Source organism: Ursus arctos, unplaced genomic scaffold (assembly GCF_023065955.2).
Source record: "Ursus arctos isolate Adak ecotype North America unplaced genomic scaffold, UrsArc2.0 scaffold_22, whole genome shotgun sequence".
Taxonomy (NCBI): domain Eukaryota; kingdom Metazoa; phylum Chordata; class Mammalia; order Carnivora; family Ursidae; genus Ursus; species Ursus arctos.
Genome location: NW_026622897.1, coordinates 576,179 through 597,641, shown reverse-complemented (window position 1 = coordinate 597,641; position 21,463 = coordinate 576,179). Strand labels below are relative to the sequence as shown.

General features: G+C 45.3%; 1 protein-coding gene across 4 annotated transcripts in view; it reads right to left on the bottom strand.

The window, feature by feature from the left end:
- Nucleotides 1-21,463, bottom strand: part of YAP1 (Yes1 associated transcriptional regulator) — a 113,956-nt gene that overhangs the window by 6,627 nt on the left and 85,866 nt on the right. For 2 of the 4 annotated variants that reach the window (XM_048217133.2, XM_057316754.1), the window contains 3 exons: nt 14,310-14,491; nt 12,131-12,178; nt 1,502-1,632 (listed from right to left, as the gene is read on the bottom strand). In XM_048217133.2, coding sequence (XP_048073090.2) covers nt 1,502-1,632; nt 12,131-12,178; nt 14,310-14,491 — 361 coding nt within the window. The remainder of the gene's footprint in view (nt 1-1,501; nt 1,633-12,130; nt 12,179-14,309; nt 14,492-21,463) is intronic. The other 2 variants (XM_057316753.1, XM_057316755.1) reach the window with 1 other exon arrangement.

The following is a 21,463-nucleotide window of genomic DNA, read 5'->3' as shown; positions in this document are numbered from 1 at the left end:
CCACTCCACTCCTGCGCGAAGCAGCTGAGCTCACATCGTCATGTGGAGCTCTGTCCACGCCATGGGACAAGCATGGGGGCCACTTCCTTGCTCACGGCTGCAGCCCACTCATCCCACAAGCAGGTGGGACAGGCAAGAGCCCAGGCTCAGGGGACAGAGAGGCAACGACAAGGTTTCTGAGAGACGCATACCGTTGAGGAGAGAGAGGAACACGTACACTAATGAATCACACTCAAGCACTACGTGAGCAAAGCTTACTCTGAGAACCAAGAGGGGGAGCCTGGAAAAGGTTCTCGGAGGGGGACACAGGACCTGGCCGTGAAGGATCTCGGGGTAAAGGGGAAGACAGGGGGACGCTGCAGCAGGGCTGAAAGCTTGGTGGCAAGTGGAGGTAACGGGTGTGTGGAGCCCAAGGGATGTGTATGAATCCAGGAGACAGCAGGGAAACCGTCGAGAGTTTCTGAAGCGTTCCAGGCAGATAAGTGTTTCAGAAACGGGGGGACGACACAGAGTGGACAGAGAGAAGGTTCTGCCCTCATACTGATAACACTGATGATCTCACACCCCATGATCTTTACCAGGAAACACAATCTCCAACGACAGCCCAGCGCGAGGGGGCCTGTTTCTCCCTGTGCCCCTCCCCCTGCTTGTGAGCGTACGCACTCTCTCTTGCTGTCAAATGAAAAAACAAAATCTTAAAAAAAAAAAAAAAAAAAAAGACAACACATGATGGAAATACTATTACACTAAATGTTTTGGTAGAAGAGAAATTTCATTTTTCTAAGATCATGAAGTTTTCAATTCACCTGGTGAGAAATGAAAGCACAGTATAATAGCTTTCTTAAACCAAAGTACCTTTAAATGTTTTTAAAAGTGTGGTGTTTAAAACTGGTTTAAAAAACCTAAAAACCTAAAGTACAAAGACAAGAGAAGTATTTGTTCCATATTTTTTAAAACTGAAACTCCATCAATATTTTACAGCCTAGGATGAACTGTCGTCAAACCTGAGTTTTAAATGTTTTGCAGGCAAACCTGTCGGCTCACAGCCACAGTGCCACTCCCATGTGACAGCATGTGCGCTCTGCCCCACAGGCGAGTGTGCGGCACCCACTGCCACGCCGAAGCAAAGCCCGCCCGTGGTGGCCGCGGGCTGCTGAAGGAGCTGCCACCTTCCATTTCACTCCTTGAGCCGCAGCCCTTGAGGCCGTGAGGCCGTGGGAGCTGCTGCAGGGAGACGCAGGTTCCCCACCCCCAGGGCAAGCTCCTCCTGGGCCCGCTGACGCCTGCCTCAGTGAGCTCGAGGACGACCTTTCACTGAAGGGGACACACTGCTCCTTCACGACTCTTCCACGTCAGCGGACCGCGTCCTCCCACAGGAGAGGCTTTGGACCCTGGTGCTCCGCGGTGGTCACCGTTCGTGGAAAAGGTCATTACAGCACAGTGCGTGGCCCCAGGAAAGCTACGACCTTTCTCGGACACGGGCCAGGGGCAGCCCACCCACCTGTTCAGAAAGGGATCCGAGCCACTGGTGGTCATGGTTCTCAGTTCCTGAGACATCCCAGGGGAAGGCACGGGGTTTGGAGTCCCACCATCCTGCTCCAGTGTCGGTAATTGGCTACGAAGAGCTAATTCCTAGAAAAAACCAACACAAACAAAATCAGTCTACCGATAACAAACTCGTTCGATTTACAGAAATAAAATGCACGTGACAGCACTAAGTGCGCCGAGTTCAGGCGTTAAACACCTACTCAAAGCTCACAGGGTACCCGGTTAGAAGGACCAAGTTCTACAATTACATTAGATAAATTCAAGGTTTATCTAGTCTTACCAACCCCAGATGGGATGCACTGGATTACCTAATTTCATTGTATTTCTCTTCCTTCCGCAGACCGTCCCATGGGGAGGATGGCAAGTGTGGTCTTTCAGAAAACAATGCTTTGCACAGTTTATTTCCACTCACCAGCCCTCATCAGATTCTGTGCTCGGCACCAGTACTCAAAGCAAAGTCGGAGAAACACCACTGGACAAGGACTGTGGGCCACCGGTGCCCCTGCCGCGCCCCCACCCCCACCCCCACCGTCCCACGCCTGCTGTCAAGTGTCCCCACCCACCTCACGCTCCTTCATCGGGAGCTCAGAGCCACTGGACAATCTCTCAGCAGGACTCCACCTGGATTGCGGGCCAAGGCTGGGGGGTCACTATCAGAGGGCCTGTCTCAACAGGCGTCCAAACGGCCCAGGCCTCAGCCTCCTGTGTGTCCAGGGCCTTGACGCAGGGTCACCTCACTACAACCATCCTGATACCTTCCTCGCTACTCAGTCCTTTCTCACCTTCTCTTTCGCCCAGGCTCCCTGACAACTCCCACCGGCCCCTCACGCTCCCATAAACCTCCTGACTGCAGGAGCACAGGCTCCCTCTCCCTTGGCTTTTCTGGTTAGACTTGAAATGTGGCTTTTTATTGCAAAGGACACTGCTGGCTAATCACACAGGCACGCCTGGGCGACATCAGAGCTCTGCACCCTCACCCCTACACCTCGTGCAGAAACGATGCTTTTTACTCTGGTTTATGCCTGAGGTCTCAACCAGAGGGTCATGACAGAACACAGGCGGAGATCCACCTTCATTTTCACCAACTTCTACCTGAAATTCAGCATTCTCTTCAAATACAAATACAGCAGACGAACACCTGTATTCGCTGACCTCTGACTTTTCATCAATGGACAGCATTTTCACATCCTGTTGTAGTTGCAAAGATCTTAAAATACCATTTATACTCATTACCATTTCAATACTACAGTAGTTGTAAGATGTGCTGGTAGGTGGTTATCTACATGTTAATTACTAGGTGAATGAATGATTCACTCAACAGGGCAGCTCCTCGACCTTCTGGATCCTAATGACCTTGACCTCCACCTCTCTGAATCCCGACTTGTTCGGCCCAGACCATGTGGCCTCAGTCTGGAGTCCCATCTGGGACGAAGATCGCGGTGTCACTTCAGTGCACCTGCGTGCACAGCCCCCACTCCCGCCATCCCTGCACCTAGCCCGCATGACCACCTACCACTGAGAGCCCCGCATCTCCACACAGCAAGAACACGCACCACGCAGCAACACTTTGCAACAGGCTTCGCACTTCCTCCCCCAGGAGTCCTGCACGCATCCATCCCACTTTCTGGGACATTTTCTCCCGCCCAGTTCCCCCATGACCCCAGTCCCTCTCTACCTGCCCTCCAACCTCAGGGACTCTACTTCCTTCTCTCTCCTACTATTCCGGCTGATTGGCTTTTTTTTTTTTCCCATTAAAAAAAAACTGAAGGGCTCCTGGGGGGCTCCATCGGTGAAGCGTCTGCCTTCAGCTCAGGTCATGATCTCAGGGTCCTGGGAATGAGCCCCACATGGGGCTCCCTGCTCAGCGGGGAGCCTGCTTCTCCCTCTGCCCCTCCCCCTGCTTGTGTGATCTCTCTCGCTCGCTCTCTCTCAAATAAATAACATCTTTTTAAAAAATTTAAAACACACACTGAGATGTATCATACAAGACTGCATTAGTTTCAAGTACAACACAATGACTCGTGTTAGTACACACTGTGAAGTGACCACCACACTCATCTGTCTAGCTACCATCCATCACCAGTTACAAAAATTGTTTCCTTAGAACGAGGACTTTTAAGATTTATTCTCTCAGCAACTTTTAAATATGCACTTATTATGCAGTATTATTAACTATAGCCAATAATTACAATTATTAATTACAGTCACCAGGCTGTAGGGTCATCACCATGACTTATTGATTTTGTAACTGGAGGTCTGAAGCTTTTGACCCCCTTCCTGCACACCCTTGGGAACCACCAATCTGTTCTCTTTAATTATAAGCCCGGTTTTTTGTTTTTTAGGTTTCACTTGTAAGTGAGATCACATGGCATCTGTTTCTCTGACTCACCTCACTCAGCATAATGCCCTGTAAGTTCATCCACATTGTCACAAACAGCAAGACACACACACACACACAAACACACACTTCTTTATCCATTCAATGATGGATGCACACTCAGGCTGTTACGTGACTGACAGCTGAATGGACACTGAGGTTGTCTCCACATCTTGGTTACTACAAATAAGTTGCAGTGAACAGAGGGGTGCATGTATCATTTTGAATTTGTGGTTTTTGTTTTCCTCAGATAAAGACCCAGAGGTGGAACTGCTGGGTCACAGGGTAGCTGTGTATTTAACTTTTCGAAGGACCTGTGTACTGTTTTCCACAGTGGCTGCACCAGTTTGCATTCCCGCCAACAGTGCACGAGGGTTCCCGCTTCTCCACATCCTCACTGACACCTGTTTCCTATTGATTTGAGCCATTCCGATAGATGCGAGATGCTATCTCATTGTAGGTTTTTTAAGATTTTATTTATTTGAGAGAGAGAGTACGTGTGCGCGCGAGTGTGGGCACCAGCTGGGGGAGGGGCAGAGGCAGAGGCAGAGGCAGAAGCAGACTTCCTGCTGAGCAGGGAGCCTGATGCGGCACTCGATTCCAGGACCCCGGGATCATGAGCTGAGCCAAGCAGACGCCTCACTGACGGAGCCACCCAGGCGCCTCATCCTGGCTTTGATTTACATCTCCCTGATGATGAGTGACGTTGAGCATCTTTCGATGGGCCAATTCCCGGTTTCTTTTTCTCCTTCCCTGCGAGCCTGAGCTCTGAGCAGATCATGTGAAATACACATGAGCACCTTTCACGTCCTGAAATATACGCATAATTTTATCTCAACAAATTGCCACCTTGACTCAATGTTAAAAAAGTGCTCGCTTCATTTCTATACTGAGACTGCTAAGAAATACTAGAGAACAGTCAAACAGCTACTCAGCCTGTTATAAATCAATGGTCTTTGGCTTTGAATGGGTGCTTAGTACCACTCTCTGATTTTGTCCTTTGGGCGGTGTTTCCTCACGTTTTCACAGTCGCCACCCCACATGTGGCACATGCTCTCAGGTGCATTCCCACCTCTGTCCCATGTGAGCGAGGACACCGAGGCCAGTGAGGACTCTGGCTCTGTGGCTCCTCCTGCCATCCCTTTCTGCTCCCCGCAAAGCTATCTCCAGTCACACCCATCCCTGGACCTTCTCAGAAAGCAGGTGTTTCTCCCCTCTTCCTGCTAGAGGCCAACCCACTGTGCCAGTGGCTTCTGTGGACTCCCGTCGTCTGCGTGCCCTGCATCTGCTCCCGGCCCCTCCCACATGTGCTTTTTGACTACAGCACTTCTTTCTTCCTCGCTGTTTCGGACTCGGTTTCTGTCCCCAGGGAACTCTCTGTGATGACCCTAACAGTCTTCAGCATGTATGTAACATCCTCTCAGCACTTATCACACAATGTTGTAATTATTTACTTCTTCTCTGTCCCTGAAGGGCCCCCAAACGAATGAATGGGCAGTTCTGGAGCATAAAAGAGTAACTTCCGACTCTCTGAAGAATTTACGTTGCTATTAAAACATGAGGCTGTAAACAGGAATGGACTTGAGTGTGAGAAAAACCTAGGCCCTGGATGACGCAGAGGCTCGGAGCTCCGTGCGGAGGCCGCGGACCTTCCAATCTTCCAATCAACAAGGGCCTCGGTCCCGTTCACGTCCACCGAAAGCGCACACTGATTCTGCAGCGCAAGCACGTGACAGGACACTAACCCGGAAGTCACTGCTCAAACAGCTGGCACGTCAGTTATCATTTTTACAGTGTTTTTTACAAATTTTTATTTTACTCCTTTTGATAAGTTCCCACTTTTCTGAGATTATTTTTTGAAATTAAAGCTAACTGTCAGGTGGTACTTGGATTTTGCCACTTTGCTTGTTCGAAGCTGCCCTATTTTTACTCGCTGCTGTCTCTGACAACTGAATTTCTGCTGCCAGCACACAGAGCAGAACCATCTACCCACACTCACAAAGGGCGTGAATTTGGAGACAGGCGTAAGGAGATGCCCAACGACCCTGAAGGACTAGAGACATACTTCTCTGGGCCATGACGAAGGGCCATCCAGAGACTCATCTAAAGCGGGCCTCAAAGGGTCAAAGAGGAGGTACCATTTCATTCCACTGGTGGGAGTGGGAGGCTGTCCGCGTTATCAACCAAACAGGGAAGAATCTGGCATGAAAACAAATATAACGCAAGAAGGACAAGGACACGTCTACACAGGTTGTAGAAACCATATCAAGATATGAATATTCAGCTCAGTTTCAAAACTTCTAGTTACAGAAAAAGAACACAACAGATAAGACCCCCTAAGTAATTTCTGAACAGCTTTACTGAGGTATAATAACTTATCCACATATTATCCCAAAACGGATACATTCTTAACATAGCCCAGTATTTGAAAACAAATTGCTTTAAGTAATTAAAGTTGACTTGGAAGCCCCTTCCCCAAGTCATAAATTCTTAATGTTAATATTTTCATCTGTTGTTCATGTAATTTATTTCACTGGGTTCAACAAGGAAGATGGAAAAATTCTGTTGATATTTGAAACAAACTGTCAAAAACAGGGGAAGGAAACTATATGCATTGATGCCTTATTTTCCCTCCCTGACTGAGGACTGGACTTCAAATGAGTATAAAAACAAACACCCGTACCTCCCGTACAACACGCACACCGTACAGACACAGCTCTACGAGGGCAGGTGTCAGAGGTGGAAACTGGGGCGTCTTACACCGCGCTCCACCGCATCAGATCCCACAGGAAAGGGAGCGTGGAGTCAGAGCGGGCCAAGCCCCTGCAGACGCCGCCCAGCTCCGTGAGGAGCCGTGAAATCACGGCTTAAGTGACTTCAGAGAAAAATAATTATAATACGCCTAAGTATGAAACAAAGTTACATAATCTGAATTTTTAAACCAAAAAAATACATTCCATAGAAATTTTTTTCTCCATTATACTGCATTTAAAAATAAAGCCTGTATATATCTATATAAACCATACAGAGGAAGTTTACTGTGATAAAGTCGTTTTAGCAAAACACACTTTGGATGAATATGGACATAATTTTGTAATTGGGTAAATCTGGCAGAGCGGTTTCAAAAACAAGGTTTGGGACATAACTGGATCGTCTCTAAAAACGGATTTCAGTTGAAACAGTTCATGTTGAAAGTTATGTCTATCTCTAAGGAGTTTCTGACTCTGAACAAATGCCTAAAATTAGAATACTAAGCTAAAAATACAAGTTTGTTAAGCTTCTCTTTTTCCCAAAGGTAGTTAGAATAAATAGTTTGACAGACTTTCAAAAATGGAGAAAAGCAAGTTATAGAAAGTTTAGCCAAAATTTAATCATGCTTCTGTATTTCAAGGGTCAAAAAGTTCTTTCAGAGTATTTGACTTTTTCTAAATGAAGCAAGTATTTTTAGCTCATATTCTTCTGTAATAATACAAAAATGTGGCAGCTTTTCCCACTGAGCTTGTAAACGTTAGCTAATGTGGGACACACTTGGAGTCACAGCTATGCGCACTGTAAGTGCAACGCATGGTCCCAGCTCTGTCTGCAGGGGACTTTCCAGGATGGTCTGTAAGGGAAAACCCAAGTTTGCCTGCTTTATACAGTGGACTTGTATGGCCTTGGGATCTAGCCATGAGCCACTGGTCCTTTTTATATTTCCCTCCTCTTACTTAAATAGCAGTATCATTTCCCACGGGGTAAAAAAAGACACTTTAAGATAATATACATCTGATAGTTAAAGTATTTTGGCCCCATATAAAATCAGTACTTTGGTTCACACCATTTAGAAAAATAAGGAGAAAGGCAGAAGTCAGCAGTCTGGAAACTTTTACAATATTGCTGGGTTACTGAATTCTTAAGGTACCCAAAAGAAATCAAAGCATGTGTCTCCACAAAGTCAAAAATTGGGACAACTCCAATGTCTATCAATAAGTAAAAAGATAAATAATCGCCAGATAGCCCTACAAGGGAATCCTAGTTAACAATAAAAAGGAAGAATGAACGAACATGAACAAACCTCAAAATAATCGTAATAGGTAAAAAATTATGACTCCATTTATAGAAAGTTCTATAAAATACAACACCAACTTTAAATTCCTTTCTTGAGGCAATTTTGTCTTTAGCGCGCACTAAGCTATGCAACGGTCCATCCGTCCATTTTAGGTAACACGTGGCACACAACAGAAGGTTGGTTTGTGTTTCTCTGGGTCACTGATTTGCTTAAGAAGTTTGGTGAACTAGAAATCCAAATTTAGAAATGGAGAGTAACTCTAAAAATATACATCTTATAATAGCTTGTCTTAGTGATAGCAGTGTCTGTCCACAATTTTAAAAACAGAGGAGGAAGAAAGCCATTTCTTCTAGCTGTTCAAGACAGGCCTTGCCATGCCCAGCTTCCCGGCTCAGCATTCAACAGCCACACAAGATTGCAGTATGTCTGAGGGATTTTAAAACATTTAGCCAATGTTTAGAATGCTGCTTTTTAATGTGTGTGCCACTTTACCAAATCATCTTCAACTTCAGAGCAACATTTTTTACTTAAAAAATGTGTACACCCAGCTCGGGGGATTGTTACGGCACTGAACCCCGAAAGGCGATCTCCGAGACAGACTTGCCGTCTGCCGTTTCCAGCAGTATCCTGGGATTCAGCACTCTTTCTGACAGAGGTCTAGAATTAGGTCTTCTATAATTGTGTTAATTATAATGTCAAAGGAATAAACACTTTAACATTCTTCAAATTATAGAGACCTTAATGAATAAAACAAATGAGATAACCTATCAGAGTAACATGGGCGTGAGGCTTAGAGTTCCCAACATGCCTGTTAAAAATAAAATAAACACCTTTAAATAAATTTACGGTTTATTCAATATGAGGACTTCAAAAAGAGGAGGGATAATCTTGGGGAAAGTTAACTGGACTCTGAAACAGCTTTTCTAGCGTCTGTTGACAGGAAAGACAATTTGGAGGAATAAAAAGCCAAATTTTCTACTGGTACTAAATTCAGGGAAAACAAGACTGATGATGGCCATTGTTCTCGCGTGGCCCTGAACAGTGGTATGATTTGCTCCGTTTTGGCCAGAACTGTGGACATCCACCCTCGTTCAGCAGTGCAGGTGCAGAGTGTGACTCAGTGCTCTCCACGTTCATATGAAGGGCTTTCCCGCCCGCTGAACCAGGGACTGACTCTGATGTGTATTTATTACTACCCATCAGGAATGGCAACTAATACTCATTAGGTGCAAAGTATTTGCAGCTATACTTTCTATGAAGATTGAAGCAATTATTTGCTCAGAAATTAACTTGAGATACCGAGACAGAGCAGTCTTGTCTGTATGCTCTGAGTCGTTTCAAGAATCCTGAGAAGGCCAATAAGGATGGGTTTTGACCTAGGCCCTATAAAGGAACTGGAGAATCTGGATGGGCAAGAGGGGAGGGGACAAGCTCCTGAGCAGAATCAGGGCCAGAGGACAGAAGCCAGAGGAAGAGGGAGGGAGGGAGGGAATGAGGGAGGCTGCTGCAGACAGTGGGGCGGGGCAGGACAGGCTAAGGAATCCAGCCCAGCTTCATCTCATTGGTGTTGGGGAGCCCCATTCTCAGGCACAAGAGAAGGCAAAAATATTCACACTCAGGGGTACTATCTTTCTCAAAGTGTTTTGTTTCACAAGACCTTGAAACAGAAACTGTGATGCATTCCTAACCGACTCTCTCTAAAGGTCTCCCAATTTACAAAGCGGTAATTGATATATTAGAAAGAAACAGATCTAGAAAATTGAACATTAAAGGCTCAACTTCCAGGAGCAAAGATGACGTTTATAATTTTGAAAAGTTTCTTCTGAAAACAGAAATAGCTTTTGAAGCATAGAAGTAGTGAATAATCAAAATGAAATTAAAAACCTTAAGTTCTCTGAAGACGTTTTCCCGAAATTCTGCAAACAAACCCTAACAAATTAAGCTGATCATTTCCACCTTTAAGATATACTAACACCTCTAAAGTGGTTTAATTTTTCAGAATTCTGCATTAACCTCTCCCACACTGACGTCACTTTATGTGACCAGAGAACCCTCCTATACAGTCTGTGTAGTTAATCCTATTTGGAAAAAATTAAAAGACAGCTTTTGAAATGACTACTGTTGTAAACATTTTGAAGTCTGGTACCTTCCCACATCCCACAGCATCTGAAGTATATAATTACATACCTAATTATAGAGTAATGACACTGATTTCAGGTTGCTTGGTAACTCATGTGTACTAATTCCTACTAGAAAAGTAAAATAAGACTTTGAACAGTGTTTGGCACTCAAATATTGGATCTGTCCCCCTTTCTCCATTATTCTTTTATGCATTCTGTTCCTTGAGACTGGAAAGCTTTTCTTGGCTTTTCCTGGTTACCGTGGCAACCCTCCAGAGAAGACTCCTCTTTGTGAAACCGTTTCCTGGCATCTACCTGAAGGCCATCCGGAGAACAGGTGAGAACACAATGCTTGCCTGACACAAACACCACCATAGTCTATGTTTTTGAGCTGCTCCAAATTCAACCCCACACCAAATTTCATAACATTTGTTGACATCCCCACAACTGCCCGGTAAATACATTGACAAATAAAAACTTATACAACAAATCGGTACTTCATTCTCTAACATACCCGAGGTTGATTTTTCAAAACCTCTTTCAGGTTTCTTGTTCTGGCTTAAACAAATCTAAGGAATCAAGTCTGCAATTTTAATACCATATAAATTTAATAGAATTTTTATTACTTGTAAGCCTTACCCTTTCTGAAACTTTACTACTAAAAAAAAAAAAAAGCTAAGAACTGATAATTTTAATAAGAGCTACTATTTACACTTACACTCAAATGTGAAATAAAGACCTTAAGGTATTTATTTATCAGATTTACAGTTGAAGATCTCAGTAGGAAAAAAAAGAAACAACTTCAAGACACTTTTGGCATGGAGGACTTTTTGCTTAAACCCAAATCTCATTTGAGTTAATTTCTGCTCCTTAGTCTCCACCTCACTTATCACAAAGAAAAGCCTTCTTTCAGAAACACTTCAGAGCAAAATCAAGGGAAATATCCTCACTTTTTAAAGGCCCGTGCTGCGGGCTCTTGCCAGGTCTATGTGGTGACGGTAGCTCTCACCGCGAGGATGAGCTCTGCTCCATGAAAGACAACTTCCGGGAGTCATGTCCTTACCCACCTGCTGTCTTGCTTAACGAAGGCATTTATGGGATACGGAAGAGAGTTTTTCCTCTCCCCAAGTTAACTGGTCTCTATGGGGACTATCTCTGACATGACTGGCATGGACTCCGATGGGCACGATGACAGTATCCGAAATGAGTGGAATTCTGCCAACTCCCACTTAGGGCACAGGCTCTTCAACCCTGTAGCGCACAAGGTGGCGCGTGGTGGCTTCCGGCCACCATCGAAAAGTGCAATGACCCCCTAGCTCTTCAGTCCTTTAAATCTTGTGAACCCTGAGCACAGAGAATCTGTTTGTTTTCAAGACTGAGACTCTTCCCTTCAATCAGATAAGGGCCTGAGTCAGGACAAATGGCCACAATCTCTCCATCTAAGTAAGATACCTTTTCAACCAGGGCTCTCTGGGGTTCATCAGGGAGACAAGCTGATAAAGTCAACACAGAAACCCACAACACAGCCCAAGCAGACCCTTCCCTCTTCTGATAATTGTGATATTCTTCCTTTGGAATGCCCTGGAAAGAATTTTTCCCCTAAGAGTAGATTAGGACTCTCTTAAAGTAGTCCGCCCAAGGAGACAAGCCGTGCCATTCTGTTACTGTTCCAGTGATTCGTTCCTATCAATCATTATGAATACTATTTTAAGCTAGGCAATGACAATCGGGCACACCTCCAGGCTGACAGGAGGTACGACTGAGACATAACACACTTCAAATATGGAATAAAACAAGACTTCCGTGGACTCAAACTGAGTGCTAGAAGCTCTCTGGAAGGAGCAGGGAGGAAGAAGGCAGCGTAGACCTTCTGGGAATGGCAATGTTAACGTTAAGTATTTCGGAGAAAGATGGCTCAAAGTCACACCCTGGGCTAACGTTCAGTGAGGACAGGCCCCTGGAGTACAAGTTTCTCACTTTCCTAATTTAATATCTTTTTTTTTTTTTTTAACGCTAAAACATCAGATAAGAGCCTACCTGACATTTTGGAGAATTTGCTGTGCTGGGATTGATATTCCGCATTGCCTAAGAGTAAAAAATAAGATGGATAAAAATTACTTTAAGCCACATGGTTTGGCTGTGTAGGCTGACTTACAAATTTCATCCAGACATGTCACCATAGCACAGAACTCCCAAGCCAGCCCAAGAAGCAGCAGACCGAGGAAGACAGGAGCCAATGGAATCACCACGTAACAAACTGAAACCTCAGGAGTACTGAACAGCAATGAGGACAGGACAGCAGGCTTTAAGTGTCAGGACTCAAACAAAATCGGATACTGGTCAGGGAGGTTTCTGTGCTTCTGAGTATTAGAAGGAGCAGGAAAAATGTCATTGGATGTTCAGTGATAAGAGCAACTAACAAGGGAAGAAATTCACAGGAAGCCAGACTTCAGACTTGCTGAATTTAGTCTGATCGCCAAAAACAAAACCAAAAAAACCCTAACCAACAGACTATTAGTATGAGAGAACAGAGCAGGTCTGTCACTTCAACATGAGAAAAGACAACACAGTTGGTGTAAAGAAGAAACAAAGCCGCCCTTAAAGGAAGTTAGGCTGTTTTGTCTAGGACCCATCACCCGCAGTAAGAGTGAGAATAAGACAGAAAAATTCTCCAGAAGGAAGAGTTTTATAAACAGCAGCATCGCCCACCAAAACAAAACACTACAAAACAACAAAACAAACAAAAATCTCAGGCTGATCTATGGCATACAACAAAATGATGAATGGTGACATGAACAATTAAGTAATTTTTCCTAGTAAGATTTCTTGGTTTTGATAGTCTACAACTCGTGTGTGACACCCAGACTTGTGTGTACTCACACCAGCTAGCCATGAGTAACAAAGCGAAAAGCATTGCAAACAGGCTCTTCCGCTGCTTTATTTCTTCTAACAGATGCACAATTATGTTCTTGATGGTGCTACCTTGTTCTGATGATAAAGTTTTATTTAAATGAAAAATACCTTCTCTTTACAGTCATCTGTTAGTCAAAGGTACAATAAACGGTGTTAATAGGCTTCCTTTCTCCACCTTCTTAATGGCAGATAAAGAAATGCGTCTGTCAGGGACCACGCCCTGACACGACACCGCAGCAAGCGCTCACTGGCCTCCTTCCAGCTTGCTGTGGGCGCCCGGCACGCTAGGATTACACGGGGATGACCGTGCAAGGTGGGTCTGTCTGGACCTCCAGGGCTGAGTCCCCTTCCCCAGGGCCCAGTTTCTCAAGTCCCACATCAGAGTCCGGTGACGCCACCACGACCGTGCACGTCCAGCGACACTCTTGGGACACAGCTCGCCTCATGAACGTGCCTGATTCAAGGCCTGCACCCTGGGAGCAGAAATGTGGAGTGTCATGGTGTCCTCATTCTACACTTGGGAGGCTACAGTTCAGTGGAAAAATAGCAGATACATGCGTTTCATGTGTGTGGACAAAAAGAATGTCAGTGAACAACGAAAACGAGAAGCTAACCATTCCAAACACCCCGAGGACAGGACTCAGGACAGAGAAGGACGTTCTGTCTTCACACACCTTCACCTTCTGCCTACTTTCAAAATTGCACTGTTTCTATTGTCCAAACAATTTCTATGAAAATTACAACATACACTGCTCTGCTAAGACTGCGTCCTGGTCCCTGAACTCAGACCTCACCTCTGGAAAGGAGAGACCGTCGACCCCTGGTTCTGACACGGGGGCTGCATACCCTCCTGACAAAGGAGCCCGACAGCACTTCCTGAGAGAAGACTCACGGAAATGTCAGTCCTGCCGCGGCCCCACCTGAGGGAACGCGCAGAGCAGGTAATTTTAAGGCACAACAGGATTGTCTAAACTTGGGGTTGCTTGTACCATTTTCAATAAAACGTCTCAGATTCAGCGGAAACCTGTCTGCTCATTATGGATGCACTCCCCCAGACAGGGCTCCCCACACAGCGGCCTCAGAGTCCGGTCACCTACAGCTCTGAGGCCCCCGGACGCGGCCTGTGTGCCACGCCGCGGCCGGTGGGGGACAAGGCCCGAGCCGGAGACCGCGTGTCTGGGTTGCTGCAGAGGTGAAGGACCAGCGCTCCGCTGAGCTACTGAGCGCCACAGGGAAACGCCCGGACTGCACGCAGGAAGCACACCCCAAGAGCAGAAGGCTGGCCTCTAACCTGGGGCCTCACCTGGCGGAGCAGCTCCTGCTGCTTCAGGCGCAGCCGCTCCTTCTCCATCTGCAGCTGCTGGAGCCGCATCTGCTGCTGCTGGCTGGAGCCGCCACTGCCCAGGACGCCCCCGGGAGGGCTCTGTGGGGCCAGGGGCGGGGGCTGCTTCACCGGGGCGCTCTGGCTGATTCTCTGGTTCATGGCTGCAATGAAACAAAACATCTATCCTGAACAACTGGCACCAACTAGGAATATTCAACATAGCCTTTTTGCCTTTAGGGCAGGAAAACTGGAAATAACCTGAAAATCCATCACTAGCACAACGTTGGGTCCACCTGTTATTCCTGTTGCTGCCACTGCTGTCCTTCAAGACACGAGGCAAGGACCAAGAGACAGGAGGGAGCTCCCGTCTGCAACCGAATGGAACGGCTGAAGACGTATGAGGCTAAAAGCCAGGTGTAGGACACAAAGTATACGGAAGGGAGGGGAAATACATATTCCGTGCAGACCCAGAACACAGGAAGGGACGCACGGCCCAGAAGCAGCTAACGTCTGCTGGCTCTGGAGCTGGGAAACCCCGTGATGAGAGGACGGAGTTGCAAAGACATTTTTTGGTAACTTTTGACATCTGAATGTGAACACATTGTTTATTACAAATATAAATACAGATTTAATTAAAAATACATCTCCCAAAGCAAATGACACAAAGCATTCTGAGCAGTAAAGCCCATTAAAATGCTCAATCCCTGGGGCGCCTGCAGGCTCAGCCAGGGGAGCGTGCGATTGGAGCCCAGGGTCCTGAGTTCCAGCCCCATATCACATGTAGAGATGACTTAAAAATAAAATCTTAAAAAATAATTAAAATGATCAATCCTTAATATACCCTGCACACACACACACACACACACACAGAACCTCTAATAAAGCAAGCAGACGTAAGCCTGCAAGCACCTGAATGTCTCCTCTGTCTCCACAGTCGCCTCAGGCCGCCCAGGCCGTCAGCACTGTCCCTATGGTGGGGCCTCTGACACCACGTGACAGTCAGTGACGACGGCTTCTCCGACCAGTGGGCTTCTGCACTGACACAACCCTGATCAAACCACGGATCCTACAGCCTCCCTGAGCAGATGCCACGTGTTAGGACAGGAAAATGGTAACGACAGACCACCTTTCAGATACACAGTCAACTGTTTGAGGTGAAATTTTGGGTCCCTGCTTCAGTAAGTGTTTAATATACACCAACCAAGAGAACCTCAGGCCCTGACAACTTCACAAACGTTGAAGGAAGAATACCAGTCTTCTACAACCTTTTCTACAGAAGATTTTTGACGAGACCACCATAATCCTGACACCAGGACGTGAGAAGAAAGGAAAAGGACACACTGGTCTCTCTCATGATGCTCATTACCAAACCCCTGTGACTTATGGGGTCCCAGGCACATGCCCAACTCCTTGTGAGGGTTTCTCACATGTCCCCTGCTGCCCCACAAAGGCCACCTGGTCAAGGCCAAGGGCACAGGGGCAGAAGGCCCAGTCTTTCCCAGAGCCCACGATGCACGGTAAGCACCCCTTCCCTCACGCCACCGCCACCGGGCCGGGCAGAGGATCCTGGTCACGTGTGTGTCCTCAGGGCCTGGCACAGCGTCTGGCACAGAGCTGGTGCTAGAAACACAGAGTGCTCGTGGAGGCATAAGTTTCACTATGTGAGATGTGCTAACAGAGAAACCCTACCACCAGTGTCACTGAAGACTGGCCAACTCTGCCATGATGCCAGCACCACAGTGACACAGAACCGAGGACGTTACCGCAAGACCACTTCTGCTCCTTCGCTCAGTCCGCCTCCCAGGCCCCTCGCTGAAGTGCACGGAGGCCAGTCACCACCGTGTCCTACTTCCTGCGCCTGCCTTTTCCCTCCAGACTTTGGGGTTTCTTTTTCTAACTTTTTTTTTAAATCTCTTTTTTTAAAAATAAAGATTCTATTTATTTATTTGACAGAGAGAAAGACACAGTGAGACAGGGAACACAAGCAGGGGGAGTGGGAGAGGAAGAAGCAGGCTTCCTGCCGAGCAGGGAGCCCCATGCGGGGCTTGATCCCAGGACACCAGGACCATGAACTGAGCCCAAGGCAGATGCTTAACGAATGAGCCATCCAGGCGCCCCTCTTTTTCTAACTTTTTTTTTTTTTTAAAGATTTTATTTATTTATTTGACAGAGACAGCCAGCGAGAGAGGGAACACAAGCAGGGGGAGTGGGAGAGGAAGAAGCAGGCTCCCAGCGGAAGAGCCTGACGTGGGACTCGATCCCAGAACTCCGGGATCACACCCTGAGCCGAAGGCAGACGCTTAACGACTGAGCCAGCCAGGCGCCCCCTTTTTCTAACTTCTTGACTTGAATTTACTTAGTTCAAATTTTTTCTTGGAGCATTTAAAATCCATAAATTCACCTTTACCTAATGGTTTTCCCGAGTACCCTACATTTTGAAAGTGTAATTCATGACTGTTCTCTTCCAAGTATCTGTAGTTTCTGCTATGATTTCCACTTAAGTCATGAGCTACTTAGTACACTAGCTGCTATGCTTCCAACATCTTTTAAAGTTTCAAAATAATTTCCCTAAACATACAGAGAAGTAGGAAAAATACAGACGTGAGATAAACCCTCACATGCTTCTCATGCAGCTTTCCAATCAATAAACAGAGACAATTAATCCTGTTTCACCTTTATCCCCACCCACTGTCTCCTGGATTACTGTCAAGCAAACATTACAGCATGTCACCCATAAATTATCTCAGTATGGATCACTCAGGGTTTTTACTTGGCTTCTCTGATCTTGTAAGTATTTTCTCTCTCCTGCCGAGAAGTGCGGCTCTAATAACATTAATATGCATTATCCCTCTAAACGTACGCAGTTATTTCAAATAACATGAGTGAACTTACGCTCAGCAAAATGATGATCAGAAAGTTTCTGGTTTCTTTATTATTGTTGGTCCTTAAGATGTTTCACTGGGTGCATACCTCAAATCGCTGTGGTTAAATCGCCTGAAGGAATTCCTCTCCAGGCGACTCAGCCACCAACTCACAATCACGGTTCGCTTGTGACACCGCGCTTGCGGACTTGCAGACTCGCTTTACTTCGACCCACCAGCCCCCCAACAGTCCCCAGTGTCCTGTGCATTTTTTAAAACACCAAGCAGACACAGGCAGACCTCTTAGCTCTGCGGTGGCACCCACACTATGACGGCTTCACTCCTCTGCCCCCCGCTCTTACTTGGTAACACATCCTTGGGATCACTCCAAAGCAGAACATAGAGGTTTCCTCTCATTTTCTCTTAAAAATAGGTAATTAGGATTCCATTTCACCAATTTTCTATTTGGTTTTCACTATTTCAGAACAAGCTCATACACACATTATTTTGTCTTTTTGCTACTGTATCTTGGGTCAGAGTCCTAATGGGGAGAGACCACTTAGTTAATGGTTAAAAACAAGTAGTGTCGCCAAACCTCCCCCCTTCTTCCCTTACACCGCCGCGGCTGCCCTTCTTGCATCCCCCCCCCCCCCGTAATGTATACAGGAGGCTTTTTTCCCTCTCAAATCCTTGCCAAACTTTTGAATTTTTTGCCAATCTGAAAGATGAGAAATGGTCTGTGTGACTTCACTTTGCTATTTTTTTATCACCAAAGTTTGAACAATTTCCCTATTTTAAGGGCCATGTGTATTTTTTACATCAATTGTGTTCCTATCTTTTCCAATGGGGTTATTAGTCTTTACATTCTCTACTTGAGACCATCTTTACAGACTAGGGGTGGACAACTGTGGCCATACAGAAGCCAAAAATAATTTCCCTGCTTAACATCTGTCTCTTTAGTTCGCTTTTTCTTTTTTTTACACGTAAGTTATTTTTTAAGCAAATTTATCAATCTTTTTGAAATTTGAGCTGTATGGTTTCCCCATGCCCAGATGGCAAAGGAATTCATCAACTTTTTAATTCAAAAACTATATGCTTCCTTTTAATATACTTACTTGGCAATTCAATCCAATCCATTTGGAATTTATCCTGGAATGTGGCGTGAATGAATCAAATTTTATCTTTTTGTTCCTGTTAGTCCCACTAAGACTTCTGTAAAGTATATCCTTTCCCCAGAAACATCTTCATCACAGACTAAACTGCTGTATGTTGTTGTTCCTGGATTTTCTGTTCTGTTCTGTTCACCTTATACTAGGTACCACAGTTTTAATCACAACATTAATGATATGTGTTAGTACCCAATAAGGCAAACCACATGTATGTTTTTTGAAGCTAACTATTTTATTGGGCACTGTGGTTAAAAGAACAAGGTCTGTGCACCGATTCCTGAAATTTGTGACTTGACACATAGTCAGATCCTTGCTTTGGCACCACAGCCTGTTTCTCTTATCTCCCTCGTTCCTAACACTCTGAGTTCCTGATATCCTCAGGAGCGGAGGACCCTAAATCTGGCAGGCCCCTAGCTCTGCCTGCCCTTGCTCACTGTAGTATGTGGGTTTTATTTTCTGATCCACAGAGATTGTTTTTTAAGAGTTATGACCTCAGTTATGTCTTTTTGGTTATCTGCTTTCAGTATTTTGTTTGGCAGAGCAGAGAAGGGACGTCAAAACAGGACTTGCTGTCCCATATTGTTGGAAAGCCTTATTAGTCTCTTAGAAGGACCCATGAAAGTCATTTACTTATGATTTGTCTTTACAAAGAATAAATGGCTTAAACTTTCATAATCACGGTTTGTAGTTTAGTATTTTGTAAGGGAATAGATAGGAAAAAAAGCCAAAAATTTTACGAGCTAAGATCTGCCAGGCACCCATCCACAGCCTCATTTAATACAACTGCTCACACCTACTTGCCACCAACACAAGATGCACAACGGACAGGCATCACCACGGTCTTTACAGTCAAACCAACCACGACCAGAATCAGTAACCCATCTAATACTCAGCTTCTTCAGACTGTCTTCACGGGCAGTCCTACGTCCCTTTTGCGGACACTGTGGAGATTAATATATGTGAAGCACCCATTTTAGCCTGGACAACAGGAGATGTGCCATAAATGTTACCTTGCTCCCTTCTCCAGAGTAATTCTTTCTAAACTTTAACATTCCTGCTCTTACAGAAAATCATTTTGCCCTCCGCCTTCTCCCACTTTACCAGGCCACTTACATTTCTAAGCATGCTACAATTCACAGAGATATGCTTATCTATCTTTCCAGTAAAATCTAAATGGAAAAAAACGGGTAGTGGAGATGAAGTGTCCAGTCAGCCGGGAGGCATCCTCCTCCTCTGCACAAACACGTTCCTGGCACTCCACTGCACACTCGCTGCACTTCCCCTCGCACATGTCTCACCCATCGTGCTGGGTCAGTTTCGACAGTATGAGTTCGATCTGAACTGGGGGGCTGATCTGAGAATCCATCACACGCAGTGAACACCTCATAAATTGCCACCTAGAACCAACAGCTATTGGGGAAAATATGTTTTCAGTCCCAAGCAATAACATAAATTAATTTTAAAAAGAAACTGCTAGGAAACGGTCCGTTATTAAGTTGAGGAGTGCTGGAATATGAAACTTGATGAACTGCAAAAGACATTATAGAACGTTACATATTTCATCTGTTAAGAAACACGTGAAAAGCTTCCGAGCTTTCCACACTGGATTTTTATTCAGTAATAGAACATTTAGAAGTTAATATAAATATGTATATTTTTTGTGAAAACTAACTGGACAACATAACTGCATGAAAGTGAAGAGGCAAATATCCTCTACTTCCCAAACGCTTCCCAGAATTAAATACCAGAAGCAGTGATCATTCCTGACAGTGACCACCACTAAAGGCATCATGAATTGGTTGGTAGGGTCTTTTTCAGATCTAAGCTTACTTAACTGTTCAAAACCACAGAAAGAGAGAAACAGGATAGCAAGAGATGAAGAAAAACCAACTCTGCAGAATTAAACAGAAGTCTGCACAAAATCTGCACCACAAATAGTCTCCTGTTCGTTGTGTTGACCTGACCGCGGTTTCCTATGGATACGGGCAGTGCTGCGCGCTCTCCCCACGAAGAGCTTATGTAAATGCCCAACTCACACAACCTTGCTCATCTCCTGTGGCTGAGGCTCATGCCCCTCCCCAAGCAGCCCGTTCTTCACCTTCTGAGCGTCTCCAGCATTTCAACAAAGCGCGGAGCCCGCACCCACGCGGCGTGCAGCAGGGAAGCAGAGACCTCACAAGCAGGCGGGGAAACAAAACAGGCTTTGTTTCCCGGGAACAGGGGGCAGGGCAACTAGAAAAGGAGAGACCAGCAGTACCCAGCTCTTCCCTCCATGACCAACTTCTCCAGTTTTAATAATATTTCTAGAAGGAAAAGAGAAAAAAATCCTTAAAACATGACACAATTTATTTAAAAGCTATTATTTTCAAATTCGGAGTCTGTGCTGCCTGGACTGTGAAATAGTAACTTTCAAGTTTTACTTAACAAATCTGTCCTGTCAGCTTTATGATAGCAAGCTATCGACTAAACAATTACTGAAAGCCCACTGTCTCCGTAAAACAGGGCGTCATCCCCACGGACGGGTCTCCTCCCAGACCTCCTTCTCAACATCTGCATTCTCAAGCTTCAGAAAGTTTTTAGAGTTCCATAACATAACCTCAACCTTGGAATATTACAAAGTGTTACAGATCTGGTAGTCAACCATAAACCTGGGGATAATAAAGTCAATCCTAGCAACCTCATTAAGCATGAATTTAAAATGAGAATCAGTGTTTGAACTTTTAAAACACTAACTGGCACCAAGTCCCCTACAATCCAAGAAGGCGCGTCTCTACTCGACACTGCATGCTTACATATCGGCGTGGCTATGTCAATTCAGAAACAAATTTTAGGTTTTGCACATACTTCAGGGATGCTCAAGAGTATAAAATAGTAAACTTGTTAAAAGAAATGAATGCTTTTCTAAAAACACAAACAAATAGGCAAATCTCTCAATCTGAAAACTAAAAGCAAAACACAAAACACCCACTGCTAGCTAAGTGTTCACTACATGACCTAGGGGACTGGAATCCACATCTACAAAAAATTGCTACTAATTGGCATAATAATTTATGCATTTAAATATAAAATGGTTTTTTCAGTGAAAATTACTTTTTGATTCACT